General features: G+C 38.6%; 1 protein-coding gene across 1 annotated transcript in view; it reads left to right on the top strand.

The window, feature by feature from the left end:
• The window catches only part of AMOT (angiomotin), a 73,234-nt gene extending 56,778 nt beyond the window's left edge, over window positions 1-16,456 (top strand). Inside the window, exons 9-14 of the mRNA XM_036270807.1 lie at window positions 220-369; window positions 1,108-1,298; window positions 9,428-9,550; window positions 10,211-10,443; window positions 11,554-12,213; window positions 12,723-16,456. Of these exons, the coding sequence (XP_036126700.1) occupies window positions 220-369; window positions 1,108-1,298; window positions 9,428-9,550; window positions 10,211-10,443; window positions 11,554-12,213; window positions 12,723-12,820 (1,455 nt within the window). The 3' untranslated portion in view covers window positions 12,821-16,456. The remainder of the gene's footprint in view (window positions 1-219; window positions 370-1,107; window positions 1,299-9,427; window positions 9,551-10,210; window positions 10,444-11,553; window positions 12,214-12,722) is intronic.
• Window positions 16,457-21,660: the final 5,204 nt, after the last annotated feature.

Genomic DNA, 21,660 nt, shown 5'->3' with positions numbered 1-21,660 from the left:
AATACGGGCTCCTAATTTTTATCCCTTGTCACAATTCTCTGTATGATAAATAAAAGTCAGCCTGCTATTCATCATGAACAATCTTCTCCCAATTCACTCTTTTCTAGAGCTGGACTGGAAGAGATCTAAACAGAGGGCGGGTTTTGGGGGCGGGATGCATAACTGATCTTATTATTCTTTCTCTTTCTATTTTGCAACTGTTTCAACCTGGGTTTTCAGCTGAAAAAGAAGCAGGTGTATGTAGACAAGGTGGAGAAGATGCAACAGGCCCTTGTACAACTCCAAGCAGCATGTGAAAAACGTGAGCAGCTGGAGCACCGTCTCCGGACACGACTGGAGAGAGAACTGGAATCCCTCAGAATTCAACAGGTTTGGAGAACTTAAAGAAAATGAATATTTTTGATTGCTTATTTTTCCCTTGGTGTTTGACATGAAGACAAAATCATATACTCACCTTTAGGATTTTGCCCCACCTGACCTTACTCCAGAGTGCCTCCTAATTGTAAAGGGGAAGCCTGCTTACTTAGCTTCCTATTACAGCAAAATCCTTAATGCCTATTATCTTGCATCTTCTATTTTTTAAATAACCCATAGAAACAGTAGAGCCAACAACAAGTGAAGATGTTATATAAGTAGACTCCTAATCATTATATAATTGGAAATGGTCTTTAGAATATCTGACCATACTCATTTTTTACATGAAAGAAAATTAAGACCTAGAAAAAGTTGCATGACTCACTGAAAGTCAAACAAGTTAGGAACATGGTAAAAACCAAAACCTACATTTTTAATTCCCATTTTAATCGTGTACCATGCAGGCAGTCAGGGATGGTGGTCTGTAAAACAGTTATCTATTTTCTGAGCAGCATGACAATTTGGCATGGCACACTCCTTTCCTGATCAAGGGAGTCTCATATTCAAGCCCAGGATAGATGGTCTTGTGGCCTTAGTAGGAAATCTGAATTCCCTTTTTCTTCAGAATCAGAATTCAAACTGGTATGGCTTGGGTAGTAATCCTTTCCAAATATTAGAGACTCTTCAAATGGGACTTGGCCACCACATTTCTTTTCCTACCAATCTGAGTGGTCTTGGCATCTCCCCCAATAGCGCCAGGGCAACTCTCAGCCCACCAACATTTCGGAATACAATGCTGCTGCACTGATGGAACTCCTTCGTGAAAAGGAGGAAAGGATCCTGGCCCTGGAAGCTGATATGACTAAGTGGGAACAAAAGTATTTAGAGGAGAACGTGATGAGACATTTTGCTCTGGATGCTGCTGCCACTGTAGCTGCTCAGAGGTAAATACTTGGCTGGTAGAGTTACTCCTTGAAGGGCATGGGGCTGGGGAAGGGGAGAACAGAAAGGTGACTAATTAATAGATTTTCCACTGTGTCCTTTTTTCTTCTGTAATGTTCTTTTTTCTCCTTAGTTTCTGCTTAACTGTGTTTTCTTTCATCTGGTTATGCAGGGACTGAATGACTGTAGGGGCAGAGGGTCAAGGATTTAAAAATAAAAGTTACTTATAAACTTATTGGAATCATAGTTCAGCTTTCCTTAGGAGCCACAACAATCACAGATGGGATCAAATGAACATGTGCACACTACTTTGCCAGAGCCACAGTTTCTTTCAGCCAAATATGTAGGTTTCTTTGTTTAGCCCCTGAACTGGAGTGAAAGGCTCTCTCCAGAGAAATGCCACTCAGAAACTAAATGTCATTCAGGAGTGCCTGCTGCCATTTGATAGTTCTGGCTCGTCCAAGGTATGCCAAAGGCTATGACATGAATCCATCCTTGCCCTTTAAGAAGGTCTATATTTGAAGGCTACATTCTGTGTTTACATGAGTCCATCACATGTAAGTAGTCACATTCTATTTGATAATGAAAAGAAAGTAGCAGGAGGATTTTAAAAAATATTTTTGCTTATTTGTTCCCCTTTTCACATTATGAACATTAATTATTGATCTTTGGAGGAAACATTGTTCTTATCCAGTTTGGCTCTCTGCTATTCATAATCATCATTTGGAAAAGAATGAAACAGTGACAAAAACTAAATTCAAATCCTGAGATGACATTTGTTGTAGAGATAGAGACAGAGCCTTGGTCTAGAGTTGGGTATTCGAGGTGGGCTATAGGATATTGCACCCAGCTCGGACTCTGTCCAGAAAGTTATTAAGAACCACAGTGTTGTTTTCAACATTCTCATAAACATAGTGAGCTGGAAGAGTCTGGAAGTGACTTGCCGGACTTTGAGCTGGAATGTGTGCGTGGAGGGGGTAGTTGATACATTTAGTTTTGAGTCTTTCTTCTGCCAAATTAGAGGGAGGTCAGTGCTTAAGAGTTGGACTTGTGGTTTGTAAGCCTATTTCCAATTCTCCAGGAAGATATCCTGCATTTCTCTGCCTGCCTCCAGATGTCCCCTATAAACCTTAAATAGATTAAAATCGCCTATGTCTTGATTTGGAGTTTCTCATGGGCTTAAGTTTAACTGTTATTATTTTTCCGAGAACAGGGTGCTTAGTACATGTAAGTGTGGTGATGGGTGTACAGAAACTCCAGCTGTGCTACAAGATGGTCAAGAGGTTTGTAGGTAGATTAGAAGCAGAATTAATTCTAGTTTTAGCTCCTTGCTCCTAAGAAAACACCTGTGCCCAACATTTGTTCAGAATTTATTCAGGAAACTTTAACACTGAAAAAGAGATGCAAGGTAACTTTGTTGTCTTTTGGGGCAGAAACTTAGAAAGATATGGCTCATGAAGATATGCAGTGTGACAAAATGTTGGAAAGTCAGGGTTCTTGGTACTGGGAATGGCACTGCTGAAACTGACTTCAGAATAAGACTCCAGGAAAGTGAGGAAGTTGTCACTGGGATCTGGTATGAAGAAACGACCTTTCTACCTTCCTGGAAAATTTTGAGTATTAGGGGAAACTCCTTTCAAATGGATTTCTTTCCAGAATCTGTTGGCTCCTACAATGTAGATTTAATTTAAATCAAATTACTTTAAATCACCAGGTAGAAAGTTGTCACTGTTTTCAGTAAAATGTGTATGCTTATTATTTAATATGATAAAAAGCAGCCAGTTCCCTCCTAGTAGGAACACCTTATGATAGTTCCTCAGGCAAATGTTCCATATCTGGACTGTGTGCCTTTTGCATGGCTATTAATCCAACCCACGGGAGAGATTGGGAGATTGAATTCAAATTGCTGTTAAAAGAGAAAATTGGGCTAAGTGATTCCTTCAGACCGTTCAGTTTCTAGCATTATACTATGTTTACAAAGATAGTGCCCCTTAATGCTGTGCCACAGAAAGTGTTTTCCTTCTCTTCCTTTATTTCTTTAGAAGACTTCAAATTTGGAAGGTAACATTTAAAAAAACTTGATTTCATAACCTGTGGGCTCTTCTGCCTTCCCTTCTAACATCTACTACTCTTTTCTGCCCAATGGTTTCACTGTCCCCCCTCCACGATCTAAATATAGATATTGTCCAAGGTCTTCTCTCTGTCTCTTTTTTGTCTTAAAAGTTTTATACAGTAGTCTATTTTCTTCCAAATAAATATAAGTGCCCTGGCCCTGGCCGGTTTGGCTCAGCGGTTAAAGCAGCAGCCTGCGGTCCCGAGAGACCCGGGTTCGGTTCCCGCTAAGGGCATGTACCTTGGTTGCAGTTTGTCCCCGGCCCTGGTTGGTCGTGCGGGTGGCAGCCACTCGATGTGTCCCTTTCACATCATTGTTTCTCTCTCTCTCCCTCCCTCCTACTCTATCTGAACAAAAAGTGTCCTCGGGTGAGGATAAAAAAAAATAAAAATAAAAATAAATAAATAAATATAAGTGCCCTGGATATTGGCTGCAGATGGAAAGTGTCAAAAATATATTTCAGGAAGGAAAGAAAAAAAGGAAGGCAGGAGAAAGGAAGAATGAAAGAAATAATGAGGTGATTCTAACTCTACAATTGAAATTCTGAAATCTAGTGCCCCATTTTAATGGCCTGTTTGTTTTTTACATATTCTGCTAGTACTGCAAACTTAATATATTCTCATCATAATAGTCCCTAGGCAAATAACAGGTTGCACAATTAAGGCATGTTTTTGGATGGTATTAATGGTGGTTGTAGAATTGTTTTCAATTAATGTATAACTTACATATTAAAGATCACCTTTTTAAGTTTTTGGTTTGATGAATGTTAGTAATTGTATACACTTTTGTGGCCACCACCACAATCATGATAGTGGGCACATTCTAAAGTGTCTTTGTTCCCCTTTAACTTGATCCCTTCCTCCCATGCCTACCCCCCAGAGAACTAATCTGCATTTTGTCATTATAATTTTGCTTTTTCTGGAATGTTACATAAAAGGAGCCATATAGTATGTACTCTTTGCGTGACTTCTTTCACTCAGTATAATTATTTTAAGATTCAACCAAGTTGATACATGTATCAATGGTTTATCCCTTTTTATTGCTGAGTAGTGTTCCATGGTATGGATTTACCACAGTTGTTTATCCATTCATTTGATAATGGATATTTGGATTGTTTCCAGTATTTGACCTTTGTGAATAATAAAATATATATTTATATATATTTTGTAATAGTTTTATTGAAATTTTAGAGAGAACAAGAGAAAGAAACATCGATGTGAGAGAGGAACATTGATCGGCTGCCTCCTGCACACCCCCTACTGGAGACAGCCTGCAACCCGGGCACGTGCCCTAACCGGGAATCAAACTGGGACCTCTCAGTCTGTGGGATGACACTCAATCCACTGAGCCACACCAGCTGGGAAAAATACATATTTTTAACAAAAGAAAAGACAATTATCTTTTTTCAGGTCATACGACATATTAGGTGATCTTTTATACAACTTCCAGCACTTTGCTTCTATGAAGCACCTCTTGTCAAAGGGAAAGATATCAATGCAAGGAGTCACATTGAGTATTTACTGTATAAAGTACTCTTCAAAGCACCGTAAAATTATTTCTCATCCGAACAATAATTCTTTCAGGTAAGTACTATTATCCAGTCTACGGATATAGAATCTGAGGCACAGTTTAGTTTAGTGTGCCCAAGGTCACACACAGCTATTAAGAGGCAGAAGAACCAGAATTTAAATCTACATTTTTTTGTTTGTTAATCCTAAACTGAGGATATTTTCCTTTGATTTTTAGAGAGCTTGGAAGGGAGAGAGGGAAAGGGAGAGAGAGAGAGAGAAACATCTATGTGAGAGAGACACATCTATCAGTTGCCTCCCACACACACCCTGATTGGGGCCGGGGATCAAGCCTGCAACCTAGGTGCGTGCCATTGACTGGGAATCGGATCTAAGACCCTTTAGTTTGAGGGTCAATGCTCTAACCACTGAGCACACTGGCAAAGGCTAAATCTACATTTTTGACCCATTAACCACTATACTCCCAAATATCATGATTTAAAAGATGATGAAATAGAGATCATTACCTGTTCAAGGGTTACTATTTGAGGCTCATTATGTACTCACTTAAAAATACTGTAAATAACCCTGTCTTGTGTGGCTCAGTTGATTGGAGCATCATCCCATGCACTAAAGGGTCTCAGGTTCGATTCCTGGTCAGGGTACACACCCAGGTTGTGGGTTTGATCCCCAGCTGGGATGTATAATGGACAACTGATTGATGTTTCTTTCTAATATTGATGTTTGTTTCTATCTCCTTCTCCCTTTCTCTCTAAAATCAATAAAAACATATTATTGGGTAAGGATTCAAAATATTATAAATAATCACAATAATAGGGCCTATATTACAACTCCATATTATTGTGTCCCAAGAGATTCCTTTCTAGATGCTTAATATAGATGAGGAAAATTATTACCAAGTAGGTGTTCAATTCTAGAAGAATCAAGTTGTCAGTGCAGATTTTTAGCTGCAGCTCACAAACAGTGAATTTATTTCTGAAGAGCAGCAAAAAGGATACAAAGATAAAACAGTATCAACCATGTAATTTATAAGTTTACATTTATTAAATCAGGTTGTTACCTTTCTCAGAATGTGCAAGTTTCATTTTTATTTTGGGCAAAGTAAATCTGGGAACGAAGAAAGAAAGGGAAAGCAGGAGATAGAAGCTGGTCTTACACATGTAATTGTATATCTACCTTTTCTTCATTGTAGGCCTTTCTCAGTTTCCATCCTTAGCTTTCTTTTCATTCTACATTGTCTTAGTTGTCTTGTTCTGTACTATAGCTTTAAGTAGTAACTCTGACATCTCTGAAACTAAAGTTAGAAATTTCAACAACTTGTTGGATAGTATTATATGGCTATTTCTAAGATACTTGAACTCCAATGTACCTAAAATCAAGACCCATTATATATTTTTTTTTTTGAAAAAAAATCTCTCCTTGGTTTCCTACCTCAGAAGATTAGGGGTATGCCATCTCTTCTAGTCATTTGAATTAGAAACAACAAAGTTTTCATTCATTCTTCCCTCACTCAAACACACAAATTTCAGCAGTCTCCAAGTTCTAGCAATTCTGTCTTCTATAGTCTGTTTCTATTTCCCTTGTCACTTCACTAGTTCCTGTTTTTATTATCTATTGCTGGAATTACTACTATATAATCTTTCTGACTGGTCTACTTGTTTCTAGTATTGTTGCTTTTCTAATGACTCCATCACCTTTCTGCAAGAAATAATGCTGTCATCCTAACACACAGCTGGGATCATTGCATTCCCCTCTGAAAACGCTAATTATTTTTAGTGCCTACTGGAGTAAAGTCCAAACTTATTTCTGTAATTGTTAATTATTAACTCTTTTTATTTCTCCTTACAAGTTTCCTGCAGTCAGGAACTAGTCTTATCCATGTCTAGCCACTCTCAAGCCTCCTAGTAACTTCAAATGCATCACTGTACTCATGGTTGAGTTTACATAGTAAATAACCAAAAGGATGTTACCTATACAAAAAGATAGACTTGAAGTTTAAAAGACCATTTGATGTTTTAATTAGGTGGTCATGGGTGACATTCTAGAAAGCAATGTAAGTAATGTGATGGGGATAATTTTGTTGGAGAAAGAAAGAAGAGGGAAGATGAATGGAGGGATAGCTGCCAGAAACTGTTTACATAAGAATTGGAGATGGGGAATGGCAAATTCAGGGATATATAGTTTGGGATTTGTAAGTTGTGTTTCAAACTCAGCATCTCTCTACCGATATGCTTAAGAATCATCTCACATTGGAAGTTAAGAGGTCATGTTGCTCCTTCAAACACTGTGCTTGCTTGCTTTTGCCTAAACCATTGGCTTAGTAGCCCATCTTCCAGAAAGAAGATTGATTTTGAAGGCCATCCTGGCAACTCTGTAGGAATTCACTAAGTGCCCCACATTTTCAGGCTCCATTCCTGAGGAGCTCACAGTGTCCATATTAATTAGCTGGCAGGGCTCTGCATCTCCCAAATGGTCTTTTATGCAATGAATGTAGCTGTAAGCCAGCACTGGCTCCCCCAGTGACAAACCATATGCTAAAGTTCCCAGTGTCCATAGATACCATGCACTTTTTAGAAAGGTCTGGCTCTGAAGCCTCAGCCATTACATTGGAACTCTGTACTGCAGGAAATGCTTCCAGGATTATACCAAGAGTTGGAATTTCTTCAAGTCATACTCTTGAATGTTATACTCCTTCTACCTATACTTTTCTCTCTTAATAATAGATGACCCTGTTGAGTATTTTTACTGTGTCTGGCACTATATATTTTACACACATACTTCAATATTATCCCCTAAAGATCCCATGAAATATAGGTACAATTATTATTTGCATTTTGCATACAAGGAGACTGAGACTTAGAGCAGTTAACTGACTTCCTGAGCTCATAGAGTTTGTTAGTAACAGTGTACTTGGGAAGGCTGAGACTTAACTCTGGTGTGATCTATAGTCAGAGCCCATATCTCTCAACACTATATAATGCCATTTCTTCTTGGGTACTTTGGAACACAGGGACCATTCCAAGTAGGACTTCAAGCAAGTTAACTGCACTAGAATAAGTGTAGATGTCTGAGATGCTAAAATATTTTGAATTTAGGAAATGATGAGAGCCATTGTAGTCTTTCCTCTTATTGCTCTCCAGTCATTTTCCTATTCAAAGAAATTGTTTTAGCCTTACATATAAGTCACAAGTGATTTGGGAAACAGTATTTTTGCAGAAGCACACCAAAATTTTCCAACTTTAATACGAACTTCCTGCCTTTTCATTCCACTGTCCCTTACTCCCATTTGCCCTGGTCACAATCTCTAAACTAAGAGAACATAGCTAACTGCCAGCAGAAAATATGCCTGGAGTTCTCCTACAGGTCTGTGTTCTCATAGGAAATATAATGAAGCAGTGCCAGTTCATTGTTTTCCCAGCCTATTGTCTGATTTCCTTTAAGAGCAATATACTTACATCAATATTCTTCCTAATCTCTTTTCTTTCCCTCCAAGTTATTCAAATAAGTTATTCAAGATCTGTTTTCTTCATTCCCTTTCCTATTTTTTCTACCAATAGTTGTAAATGAACTAAAGATGCAATGACCTCACTTATTAACAGAATACAGGATTCTCTTGTTTTTGACTTGTGCTAATTAGACATAAGCCTTGCCTATGGGCTAGACTGTCTTCTTTTTCTCCTTCTCTCTCTCTCTCTCTCTCTCTCTCTCTCTCTCACACACACACACACACACACACACACACACTCACTCTTATCAATTAGTCTTTGAGTTAATGACCTGAGAAACTTTCAGATGGAACATGATGGTCCCTCATGCAGTTGAGGCTCTGGCAAGAGAACAGTCACTTAGTTGGGGGAGACTCAATGGTTTGGAACCAGAATGTTTCAGATGCACGTTAGATAGGAATCATGTGGCACTAACTCAAAGGCCCTGTTTCTCACTCAGCTCACATGCCCAACCTATTGACATGTCTACAGTTTGTTTCTAGCACTTCAGAGCAGTTAATGCTATTAATCCGTAGCAATAGTCGTTTAGTACATTTTCTGACTTCATTCAAAATATAGCTTTATTCATTTTATGACTGTCATGAAAATAAAATGGAAATGCATAATATCTTACATGTAATATAAATAATATAAAACGGAAATATAGATATCCTCCTAGTGTTGGCCATAATCTAAAAACCAGAAGGTTTTGGAAAGATGTCAGCTTAGTTTTGAAGGCAAAACCTGTGCACACTTCTCACAGAATCTCTCACTGACTTTTGCAGCTACTTCCAGGCCTCTTCTAGCTCTGAAAGCTAGAGTTTCTTATCTTTGAAGCTCTTATCAGTTAAGTCACTCAGAAGCTAATCATTCCTAATAAGTTTGTTTCAGTTTAGGTCTTTCCCAGAAATGTCTCTTTCCTAGCAATATCTTTGACTTAGGAAGGAGGTAGGATTTTTTATTTTGCTGCCCTCTCATTATCACTACTGCCATTTTCTTCCCAGGGACACAACAGTCATCAGCCACTCTCCTAACACCAGCTATGATACAGCTCTAGAAGCTCGAATCCAGAAGGAGGAGGAAGAAATCTTGATGGCCAACAAGCGTTGCCTTGATATGGAGGGGAGGTAAAATGTTTATCTGGACCCTGGTGGATCTGAGAAATTGGTATAGAGAGCAGATAGATCAGTAGGGAAGGGCAAGCATCTTCATTCACAACTGGGAAACCTGATAATGTAGCCTCCCCCACCCCTACATTCTTGCCAGCTTGTTACTTAACATTTGAGATGCTTTCCCCATTGGCCTTGGTATTTGCTTTCCATCTGACTTCTGCCAGAACTAACCTGTTGGTATTTGTACTCTGGGGTATTCTTTCTAGTACTGCCCCTCAACCTTGTTATACTGAAGAGTGCTCAGTAAAAGAACATCCACTCATGCTGTACCTGATGTCTCTTATAAACTCATAATCATTTACTTATTACCTGAAAGTTTTGACCCATTTATAGAAGTTCTCATCTTCTTACTGGTTTCATTTATGTTGACTCAGATTCTTTTCACCAATATTTTACTTTGGCTTCCTAAAATTTAAGCAGCAACTCCATCTATTTGGTTGGGTATACAAAAAGTCATTTAAAAAAGTAGAACACTGTTCCTGTTTTATAACTCAGAAATAACTAGACCACCCCTTAGTCAAAAAGATAATGGGAGTTCAAGTCCATGTAGGCAATAAGATCAGAACCTGGAGATGACAACAAGGTCTTTATATGTTCTTTGTCTTTGGCTCCTAGGATCAAGACCCTCCATGCCCAGATTATTGAGAAGGATGCCATGATCAAAGTACTCCAACAGCGTTCCCGGAAGGAGCCTAGTAAGACAGAGCAGCTGTCATCCATGCGGCCAGCAAAGTCTCTGATGTCCATTTCCAATGCTGGATCAGGCTTGCTCTCTCACTCTTCCACCCTGACTGGCACCCCCATTATGGAAGAGAAGCGGGATGACAAGAGCTGGAAGGGGAGCTTAGGTAATGACAATAAATAAGGAAGATTAAAATGCCATGTTTAAAGAGAGGCTTGTCTTAGATATGTGCCCACAGAGCAAGGAAAATGAGTGATGATCCAGATTCTAGAGAGGAAGACATAGCAGGTTGGGTCCTCCTGAGAGGCTAGCTGCATATCAGGAGTTCCTCCGCACTGTGAGGTCTCACCAAGAGGACATTGATTGAAGCCATGGCTTTAGAATATAAGAACCCTGAGTTCTGTTTGGGTGGAAAGGGAAGTAACTTGTTTCCTCTAAAAATTCTCAGATTTGGCCTTTGCCATGTGGGACCTTTTGTCTGTGTTCAAAACCGATGTAGCCTTCATGCCATTAAAAATTTCAACATTCCAGCTTTTTCTGTTTTCTTTTTTTCTCATAAAATTCGAGGACTCAGAGTTCCAGTTAAGTTAAATGAAGCTGGGTGGCAGGCTTTTGTGACCAGAATGAGAATAGAATGTACTTTTTCATTTCTTCCCTGTCCAATCCTTCCCTTCTAATCAAAACCCCAGAAGTATTTGGAATATCATGAGGCACATTGTTAGAGCCTGAGGAAGCAAGCTGTGATATTTTAATTTTAGCTCTTTTTGTTGCTTCTGATACCTTTCTTGGTTCTCTGATGCTTGCAGTGTCCGTCAGGTAGAGTAGGCACTTTGGGGACCACGGTCATGATTAGAACCTTAGATCACACAATTATTATCACACTCATCTGTGAGCACAAACTTCTTCCACTGATCCTTTCCAGCTATCTAGTAATGGATGGTGTTGGAACCAAGTAGAAACATTCTGATAACTTGGCAGAAATCAATGACCATTGGAAAAATAAATAAAAACACACATCCAGGACACTTAAAGGTTTAATACGATGTGCTGGGGCTTGGACAATGAGAACCAGAAAGGATCTACCAAGTCTGAAAGAAACTTTTAGCCTTGATGGGAGGTACCTGACAAACTGATTTCTGGATTCTCATGAGGACAAAGTAAAGAATTTAGATCCATTCATATTTTCCTGATCTTCCTCCAAAGAAGAAGAGATAATGAGATGTCTGTATTTGAATAAAGTATAGTTTTCTAACCTCTTTCCCTCATTTCTTTGTAGGTATTCTCCTGGGTGGAGACTACCGTGCAGAGTCTGTCCCTTCTACACCCTCACCAGTGCCGCCCTCGACTCCCCTGCTCTCAGCTCACTCTAAGACAGGCAGCCGAGACTGCAGCACTCAAACAGAACGGGGAACTGAACCAAACAAAACTGCAGCTGTCACTCCAATCTCTATTCCTGCTACAGTTGCTCCTGCCACTGCTGCTGCCAATGCTGTTACCAACACTACCACCATGGTAGCTGCTGCTCCAGGGGCTCTTGCTGCTGCTGCTGCTGCTGTCCCGTCTCCAGCAGCTACTGCTGCTGCTGCTCTTGCTGCTGCTGTTTCTCCAGCTGCTGCTGTTCAGATTCCAGCTGCTGCCTCTGCTGTTGCTGCTAGTGTTGTTGCTCCTGCTGCTGTTGCTGCTGTTCAGGTTGCTCCGGCTGCTCCAGCTCCGGTTCCAGCTCCAGCTCCAACTCTGGTTCCAGCTCCAGCAGCAGGTCAGGTTTCTGCTCTAGCTCAGACTCAGGCACCAACTCTATCTCCAGCTGCAGCTGCCACTCCCGCTCCAGCTCAAACTCCAACTTTGGCTCAGGCTGAGACTCCTGCAAATCCATCTGCCACTTCTGGAACACGGAGTTTGTCTATACCAAATTTGACCTGTAATCCAGATAAGACAGGTAATAATGCTCTGTCAGGTTTTTTTTTTTTTTGTAATCTTTATTTTGTAATCTTTATTGTTGAAAGTATTACAGATGTCCCCCCTTTGTTCCCCCATTGACCCCCTCCTTCCCACTCCCACCCTCTTCTTGCCTTCTTCACACTGTTTTCTGTGCCTACCAGGTAGCCTTTGGTTCTGCCCTTAATTACAGATTTGTTTGTTGGTGCCTGGTCATTTGGGCACAACTGGTCATTTGGAAAGAGGTTTTTTACATTCTAAAGAGGATTAATCATAAGAAATAAGGGCAGAGAGTCTGCAAACAATTTATCTGACACCTGGATGGGAACAGGGATGAGATGAGGCCTTTCCACCAGTAGAAGTAAATAAGTGCTCAGGTGAACAAGGCAGCGTGGCAAGCAAGTCTCGCTTGACCATTGGCTTCATAGGGACTTTAAAAGCTGTCTATTTCTAGAAATTTGCGTTTTTACACTGTCCCTAAGTGTTTTCTAATCCTTTATTTCTATTTAGATGGTCCTGTTTTCCACTCTAATACTCTGGAAAGAAAAGCTGCTGTTCAGATCCTGGGACAAGAGCCTGATGCAGAAATGGTGGAATATCTAATCTAAACAGCCTAATCAAGAGCTGCAATTTATCAGCAAGAATGCTTTTAATCATTTTCCCCTTTTGTTGTTCTTATTTTGAGGGTGAGGACAAGGGTTTGGGGGACTGTTTTTTAAAGGGACTTTTTATTGAGACATTATAGAACTTACTTAATGCCATATGAACTCCAGTCTATTTTGGTACACTTAGAGTACCTCTAAAGACAAATTAATCAGAATGCACCCTAAAGGTTATTGTTTGGATTTATACAAATACTGGGACTGTTAATAGCTGGATATTCACCAATGTTTTTAATGTGCTTAAATTTGTTTAACATCTCCATATTTTGGATAATTTCTATTGAAGAGTACAGTATGTTTGGAAGATAGTATGTAAAAGGTAGTTCAGAAGTGGGAAGCCAGAAAGAATTTGCATGTGTGCTGTTTTGTTGGGTTACCAACTAGGCAGCATCCAGAGAGAGCTATTGTCTTGGGCTCATGAAATAGAATAGTTTTTGGAGCCATGTAAACTGGAGGAAAGGTAGGGAGTATTGAGGTGTGGAAGGGTGCTGGAGCTAATTTTCCCTTCCAATTTTCCAGCTACCCTGTGCCAGGGAATTGTTTTTATCTTCATTTCAGTGGTGCTTTGGAAGTTGATTCTTTTGGTTCTCTCTTGGAGGTTCATACATTCATATATATACTCTGGAGTAATTTATGCATTTGGTAATTAATATATTGCTTTCAGTTGCTAGGAGAGTAAATTAGCTGAAACTTCCTCTTAGAGAGTTATACCATCAGAGGGCTTGACAGAGAGTTGCGTGAGGTGCTTGCTGAATGTAGACCTTTGTGGTCTATCTAGCCATGACAGCTCGCTTGCCTTTCCTGAGACCAATCTGCTTAGTGTCTATTTCTTCTTCAGCACAGATTCACTGGCTGTGTCACCAGTTTCAAATTGCCAATCATTTGCACAATGAGGAAACATTTTTGGTGACAGGTTGAACGCTTTGAATTTCTGGTAACTATTTTGAAATAACTTACTTTGTTTTCCCAAATTCTTACATGTATTTGACTATCACCTCCAAGGAAATAGCATCAGAAGCCAAAAGTACTATGCTGCAGTTGGGGGAGAGATAGGCTGCAACAATGTCTGCAGCTACTTCATCTCATTGCCAGTGACTTCATCTTGGAATACTTTTGGAGAACAGCAGGAAATGCACATGTGAGCAGGGACCAAGGAGGCCATGGCTCTAAGCTTTGCCTAAGTGCTGTCTCCAGGAACACAGAAGGGCTGCCTATTGCCACAGGTCCCTGCTCTGTGTCATTTATCTACCCTTCATTAAGATGATAAATCCACAGTCAGTGTCATTAATAGCAATTTTCAGGGGTTTGGGGGGAGGTAAGGGGAATAGGGTCTTATGTAAGGGTAAGGGGTAAGGGGTAGAGGTTTGGGGATACGTTAGTTAGAAATCAGATTAATAGAAGAGTAGACCTGATATATTACATTGTGAGACATAGTGGCTGGAAGAAACTTTAACAATACAATAGCCCTACCCCGTCATTTTAGTGATGAGGAATCTGAGACCTGGAGAGTTTAAGTGACTTTTTCAAGATCAGGCAGCAGAGCTTTCCACTCTGCCAAATACCATGCTTATTTGGGAAACCCTTATATACAAAAGTCCCATTTTAAGAAAAGGTATCTTCATAGTCCAGGGCATATGTATTTTGTAAAATATCCCTGGCTTGCATAGATTGTCCAGGGTTCTGAGTTCTTGTCTTGCCTCTCCTGCAGTACCTTTTGCAAGGGCTTCTCTTTCTGATTCTGATTTCAGTATGGAGCCACATGGAACATCCACCCTAAAATACCAACCTCACTTCTCTTGCTATAAGACCAGTTTTCTTGTGGTGTTATTTTACAGGGTTCCTCTGCAAGTATAGGAATGGCCTATTTAACAGTATTCTTGTGTCATTCCTAATTACCTTCTAAAGGAATTATTTTATGTGTGGGGATGAGATGAGAGGGAAAGTAATGTGATTTTTCAGCCAGTCTTGACATTTTTAATAATGAAGTATTATCCTACACATTAGTCCTCAGTTATTAAGTGAATCCCAAATAGAAATTTAAAGTGCAGTTGTATTAATAGTCATTCATACTACCCTTTAGTCATAGGAGGAAAAATCTCAAATAATAAAAGCAACAGTAGCAAACTTCAGGACTGCTACTTTCTATATAAATAAATAAAAAGAAAAAGTAAACCTTTTATTTACTCCTTTCATGGTTATAACATATTGCCAGCATTTTTGCTAGCTCTGGGAGCCATGGCTTTAATTAAATTCTGTAAGGTGACACATGTCATACATTCCATACTGTGTGGCAGCCATCTCTTCAGGCTCATGTATTTTTGGGAAAGGAGGAAGTTCTTAGCTAAGTATTATTTTGAACTTTCCACAACATTTCTGCCCTCCTGCACACCAGTGGGGTTCCCTTTTGGCTTAGTTTTTAATCCCAGGTAATTTGCTAAGATAAATTGTTCATCTAAGAGATGGAAGAAGTCCATGTCAGTGTATTATGTTTACGAAGATAAGCCTTTTCAGATGATCTTTAATAGGTATAATTTTAAAAAATTCAAGTTTATGAGCGAAATCTCAAGGTAGCCACCTTTTCTCAATTGTGTCGATGTAACACTTGTGGGATCTTTCTGGAGTCCCATCTATCTATGCATTTTACTGGCACCTCAGAACAGGAGGGTGACCTTGTTGTCTTAAGTTGTAGTGCATGGTGGTCTCTGGGGACCTTCTAAGTCACTTGTATTTCAATGTCCCATGTACAGAAGAATCTCATTAGAACAATCTTTACTTGATATAAAATTCTTATTAATGATTTTTATTAAATAAAAGTAGCTTGAACTTTCTTATAAAATCATGTATCTGATTATTGTTTTAATGAAGGATTTGCTTTCAGTGCTGCATTTGAGCTTTAGGATGAGAGGATGGCAGGAACCTGAAATATCTGCCATCATCTACCATAGGAAATATACTAAGAGACACATCACATTCTCTTTTTCTTGTTACACAGTTGGGTGTGTACAAAAATTGGAAAATGAACAAACTTATTGTGCAAACTACTTTTTATGAAGAGCCTAAACACTAATAATATGGCAACTTAAAGTGTATACATATGCACTAACTTTTATTATATTCTCATGTCTTGTTATCTCAATTGCTCATTCACATATGGAATTTGTTACTTAAAATGTGCGCATTCTTACTGAACATGTTTTCAAAGGAAAGTATTGGCTATGGGCTAATTACCACTAATTTCAGCCTGGCATGATCCTTGAAATATATCTTCCAAGTGCCATCCATCATCAGTAGGACCAGTGTCGGGATTTTTTTTTCTTTTTCTGGTAGCAACGATGGGTTATATAAAGCCATCAAACCTCCTTCTGGCCTCCTTTGTGATTAATGGCATATGTTTGTAAAATGGATAGCTGGGGTTGGCAGATGGCTAGAGAAAAAATCACCTTTGGTTTGAAATGTATGTGGCCCCATAATGATTAAGACACCATTCTGTAATCAACTGAGCTAGTTCCAATAAAATTATGCAGGTTTGAATCCACGCTGTGCCTATCTTTTCTCTGACAATAAAGTTAGCTATTTTAAAATATAGTGCTGTGTGGAAAATGCTTTGGTGTTTACCTGACAGATGTTTTCTTTGAGCTTGTACCAGTGATTACTTTCAATTCAATATGCACTGAAATTGCCTTTCAAGGGTAGTATGCAGCAGAATTTGCATTTGCTTCAAGTATGGAATGTGATTATAAAGTATTAAGACAACACCACTGGCTGCATTGGTCTCTTTATATATAATATATGCTGCCTGAATATATAAAGAAACCAATGCAGCCAATGGTGTTGTTTTAATACTTTAGGCAGCATATATTAAAAGCATTGCATCTTTTTATCTCCTGGTTTAAAGGGATAAAATGATGGTCACCCAAAACAGAAAATTCATCATTTGGTTAGCACTTTGGAAGGTCTCTCGATATTCTTGTTCTTATGCCAATTCATCAGTTTTGGTTGAGGGAGCTTGTTATTAAAAGCAAATCAGTACCACAAACAAGTTGGCTCTTTTTACTGAAAATGTTAAAGTTGCCTTTACACTCTCCTCCTTATGCCTCCTTGTTATCACTGAGTCCCAATCTGACTGGGAGATAAGATCCCCACAGGGTTGGAAAGAACACTAACAGGCTTGATGGGTGTTGCAAAATAAATGGGGACAGTGTATAGAATTCATTCCAAATTTTATTTTGTATTAAGTTGGGCTGCATTCCTCTCCATACTTATGACGAGTGCTTTGAAAATTATATGTGTGCAAACCCACTCCTCTTTTTCAGGACAAAGAAGATGGTCTTAAGTTAACCACACCTTACAAAGTTTTGTGAAGCATTCCTTTCAGATACATATTGCGCCCAGTTCTTAATGAACAAAAATTTGTGGAAGAATAACCAAATGTTCCTTCAAAAGATCACTCTGTAGGAGTCTTTCTACGTATAATCCAGTATTAACTGATCTGATTATTGTGTGGTATTTCATCTCCCTTCCTGTAGGCCTACCCTACTGTGGTAAGTGATTTGCACAGTCTATGAGTTACACAGTTGCAGAAAATAACACCTCCTGCTTCCCACCTTCTCTACCTCTATCTTATCCTACAAGAAGGTTTTTATTGGAGGAAAGTTTAATTGATTTGGTCTTAGAATATTTTCTATATTTATTATCAATCACCCTGGTACTTGAGTGAAGACCCCTTGAATGACTTAGTTTCCAAAAAGAAAAATGTTCTCCACAACCTCAGGATCTCATACCATTTCACAGGTACTCATTCCACAGATATACAAACTGGCCAAGCCTGGGGTATTTATTTTGGCTCCCATTTTTTCATTTGCTTTTCCTCGAACAATGGTTTCAGGCATGGGTGAGTTGTTGAATAACTACACATTACATGTTGTCATGATGCAAAAGGCCCTGAAGTTTAAAAAAATACAGTCCAGCTCTGGCAGGTTGCTCAGTGGTTAGAGCATTGGCCCGTGGACCAAAGAGTCTTGGGTTTGATTCTGGTCAAGGGCACACACCTTGGTTGCAGTTTGGTCCCTGGCCCTGGTCAGGGTCGTGTGGGAGGCAACGGTGTGTCTCTCTCACATCGATGTCTCTCTCTCTCCCTCCCTCCCTCCCTCCCTTCCTCCCACTCTATCTGAAGATAAATGGAAAAGTATCCTTGGGTAAGGATTTTAAAAAAAGATATAGTCCATGATTCTAGTTTATTAGAGAAAACTGCACACACATACATGCACATCCACACATTTAAAATTAACTGTGATATATGAAATGGAAAAAGTTTGAACAAGAACAAATGCAAAGAAGGGAATGATTATTGGTGTGGCATAGACTATGGGGGGGGGTGCTGAGTTGAACTTTGAAAGATGTGTAGGTGTTAAAATGGTTAACTAGGGGATGGGGAAGAACATTCCTTGCAGAAGTAATAATATGTGCAAAGGCAGTCTCATTATGTCAGACCTGCAATAAAATGAAGACTATGTTTCCAAGATCAAAGGCCCTAGAGAACTACTCTAAATTTTTAACATCCTCTTAATGGAAACTTACAAACTCACTCAGGTAGTAGAGTGTACTTGTCCAAAAGTAAGTCAAAAGAACATGGAGTTCTAATCCTAAATTGGCCTCTAAGCAGACGTTTACCTCTAAACAAGTCCCTTATGATCTGAGAGGTTTTATCAATAAAAAGAAAGTAAATACCTATCCCTGTGGACCTCATGGAAAGGTGACAAGAGAGCTTCACAAAATGAGAATATAAAAAGATGCCGGTCAAAACAATGCACTAAATCTATAAAGATGAAATTGTTTCTTTAACTTTTTATTAAATAAAACTTCAAACATACACAATAACAGAATAGTGTAAGGTACTTCCATGTGTCCATCTGAATTTCAAAAGTTATTATCAATTTATCAATGCTTGACCAATCTTGCTTCATTTATCACCACTACCCATCCACTCTCTATCATTTTGAAGCACATCCCAGACATCATAGCATTTCATCCAGAAATATTTCAGTATTCATAAATGTAAGTTTTATTTATAATGATAAATTTGAAGTGCTACTCCTGGAACCAAAATATATAACCCACCATCCAAACAGAATGATAGCATGTTTGTGCTCTGGTGCTTACAAATATTTTTTTTTTTTTTAAAAATCCACCACACTCCTGCCTTAAACCAAAACCTACTGTCTCATATATGGAGGGGTTCATTGTTCTACAATCTACATATCAAAGGGGAAGATATTTTATTTAAAGGCTCTGTAGTGCAGTCTCTAAGCTATTTTTCCTCCCCCATTTGGTTATTTAACTCTTTTTTGTTTTCTCTCATCAACTTATTTGGTCACTATCTCAAACTTTTGGCCCTTGAATCAGAGTTGTCCACTCCAGGCCCGCATGACCCAATCAGCATCCTGGCCTATCAAGTTCCTTGAGCTCTCCAACTCCACTGACCTCCACATCCACTCCAGTTCAGCCTGTTGTTCTCATGGCTAACCCAGACCTAGTTATTATGTAGAACTGTTCTACCATGGAAATCAAATATACCAGTACCCCACTGTCTGGGCACAGTCTCCCATTTTTCCAGTTCTCTTACTGTGACCCTATTTTCCTTTTGACTTCTAGTCTCTTAATGCCCTGTTTCCCCCTAGGCTTTTAGCCCTGACCTACCTGATCTGACCTCATGTTTAAATACCTGAACTCTCAAATCACTCATATCCTCAACCATTCATCACAAATCAGAAACTCATGAGTTATCCTTGACACCTCCCTTTCCCTTATAGTCAATCCATTACTGATCTTAACAAAATAAATTGCAAAACCCATTCACTACTTTCCAACTCTATAGTCAACCACCAATTTTAAGCTAACATTATCTTTAACCTAAACTATTTCAATAACTCATTCACCTAACTTGATCTGCCCTTAACTTGTTTTAGGATTTTACTATATTTATTCAGCAGCAAATATAATTAATATCATATCATTCTCCTGCTTAAAATCTTTCAAAAGCTTCCCATTGCAATGAGAATAAAATGGGACCACAAGGGGTAAAACAACTAACACAAAGTTTGATAGTTGTGGGTTTGAAACTAAAAACCCAGATATTTTGGACTTTTCTTACAGTAGAATCATTATTATGCTTTGTTCTTTTTTTTTTTTTTTCCGTATGCTTACAAGATGCTATTGCTATGACATCACTATTTTGTCTGTTATTAAGCTAGAACAGTACTTCTTGAAATCCTATCTAAACTATCTGTATTGAAATCACCTCAGGTATTTATAAAATATGCACTCCCTTACCTTACCCCTACAGAAGCTTATCCTGTAGTTCTAGGGTAAACCCCAGAAACCTGCATTCTATCAAGATTCCCAGGAGTTTTGATGCAGTTTATCCAGAGACTACTAGTCAGTTGAGAAACACTGACTAAGGATTTTTTGGCATTTATCTTACTTCTTGTCTCCTCTTACTCCCCCTGCTATCACACACACTCTTACTTCAGTAGGCAGCCATTTTATTTTCATTAACCGTTAGTACTTACAGTGAAATAACTGGTCATTCATTCTCCCCATATAAAACTTTTTTTTTCTCATCTAGATATGACTCTTAAGTGGTTGGATTTACCGCTCTGATTAAACAAGACATGTTGGTTACTTTTGTTATTGGTTTACATAGTTTATAGTCCTTGAGACAACCAAAGCCATATTTATGATCTTGGCCAGCTCATTTAGCTCCAATGACTGTTCTGTAATATGAGGTCACTGAATTATGATGGCTAATATCCCTTCTGGGTTTTTACATTATTTGATTCCATGATACTGAATATGATCTCTGAGGTCAGGAATTCTCTCATATGGATATAAAATGGGCTATGTGACACAGATAAAAGATATTTAAAAATCTGAATATACTGAAAATATTCTACAAGCCTAAGATCTATTTATCAAGCTTCAATTACCCCCCACTGGTTCTGCCCACGCTTGACATTTTATTCTCCTGTCTCAGCTATACCTACTCCATTCTCCCACTACACATGCTATTTCCCTAAAAAGACATATCGACAAGAATAAATGTCTCCCAAAATATGAGGAGATCAAAATAGAGGGAAGGGAGGACAGTTAATATTTCTTTTAAAACGTGAGTCTTTGATCATTTGCATTTATCCAGTTGTATGGGACTGAGTGGCACAAACAATGGAGGGTAAAAGGAAAAAAAGCAATGCATGTATCATGTTGCAGTAAATGGCCAAAGAAAAATGGCAGTCACTGAGCCACTGTGATACGCATAGTACTAACTAGAGCTAGGAAAGGGTAAATAAAATTTTTGCAACCTGCTATGTGTTAAAAATTACTTGTGTGTCAAACACATAACATATGTATTCTTCCACAAAACCAAATTTAAACGATCCAAAAATCAAAATACATGTGTTTTTTAAAATTTTAGTTTTTCTCTTACATCAAGAGGCAGATCCACATCTTGTGAGTCTTGAAGTCCTGACAATTTGGAAGTCTCTCTTTATGAAAAAGATTTGTTTTTAATTATGAATACACAACCAGATATTAAACTATTAATTTAGAATTTAGAGATCACATGTAATTACAAATTTTGAAATGTTAACAAACACATGAAAATAAAAAAGAGACTGTATTTTTGTTAATTAACTGTCCTACACATCCCCATAGTACCTTTTTTCTACACATTTGGTTTTTTTAATTAATTATTTTATTTTTGTTACAGATGTTTCTCCTTTTCCCCCCAC

This window comes from Molossus molossus, unplaced genomic scaffold (genome assembly GCF_014108415.1).
Source record: "Molossus molossus isolate mMolMol1 unplaced genomic scaffold, mMolMol1.p scaffold_m16_p_2, whole genome shotgun sequence".
In the NCBI taxonomy this organism is placed as follows: domain Eukaryota; kingdom Metazoa; phylum Chordata; class Mammalia; order Chiroptera; family Molossidae; genus Molossus; species Molossus molossus.
This window is presented reverse-complemented; position numbering and strand designations above follow the sequence as displayed.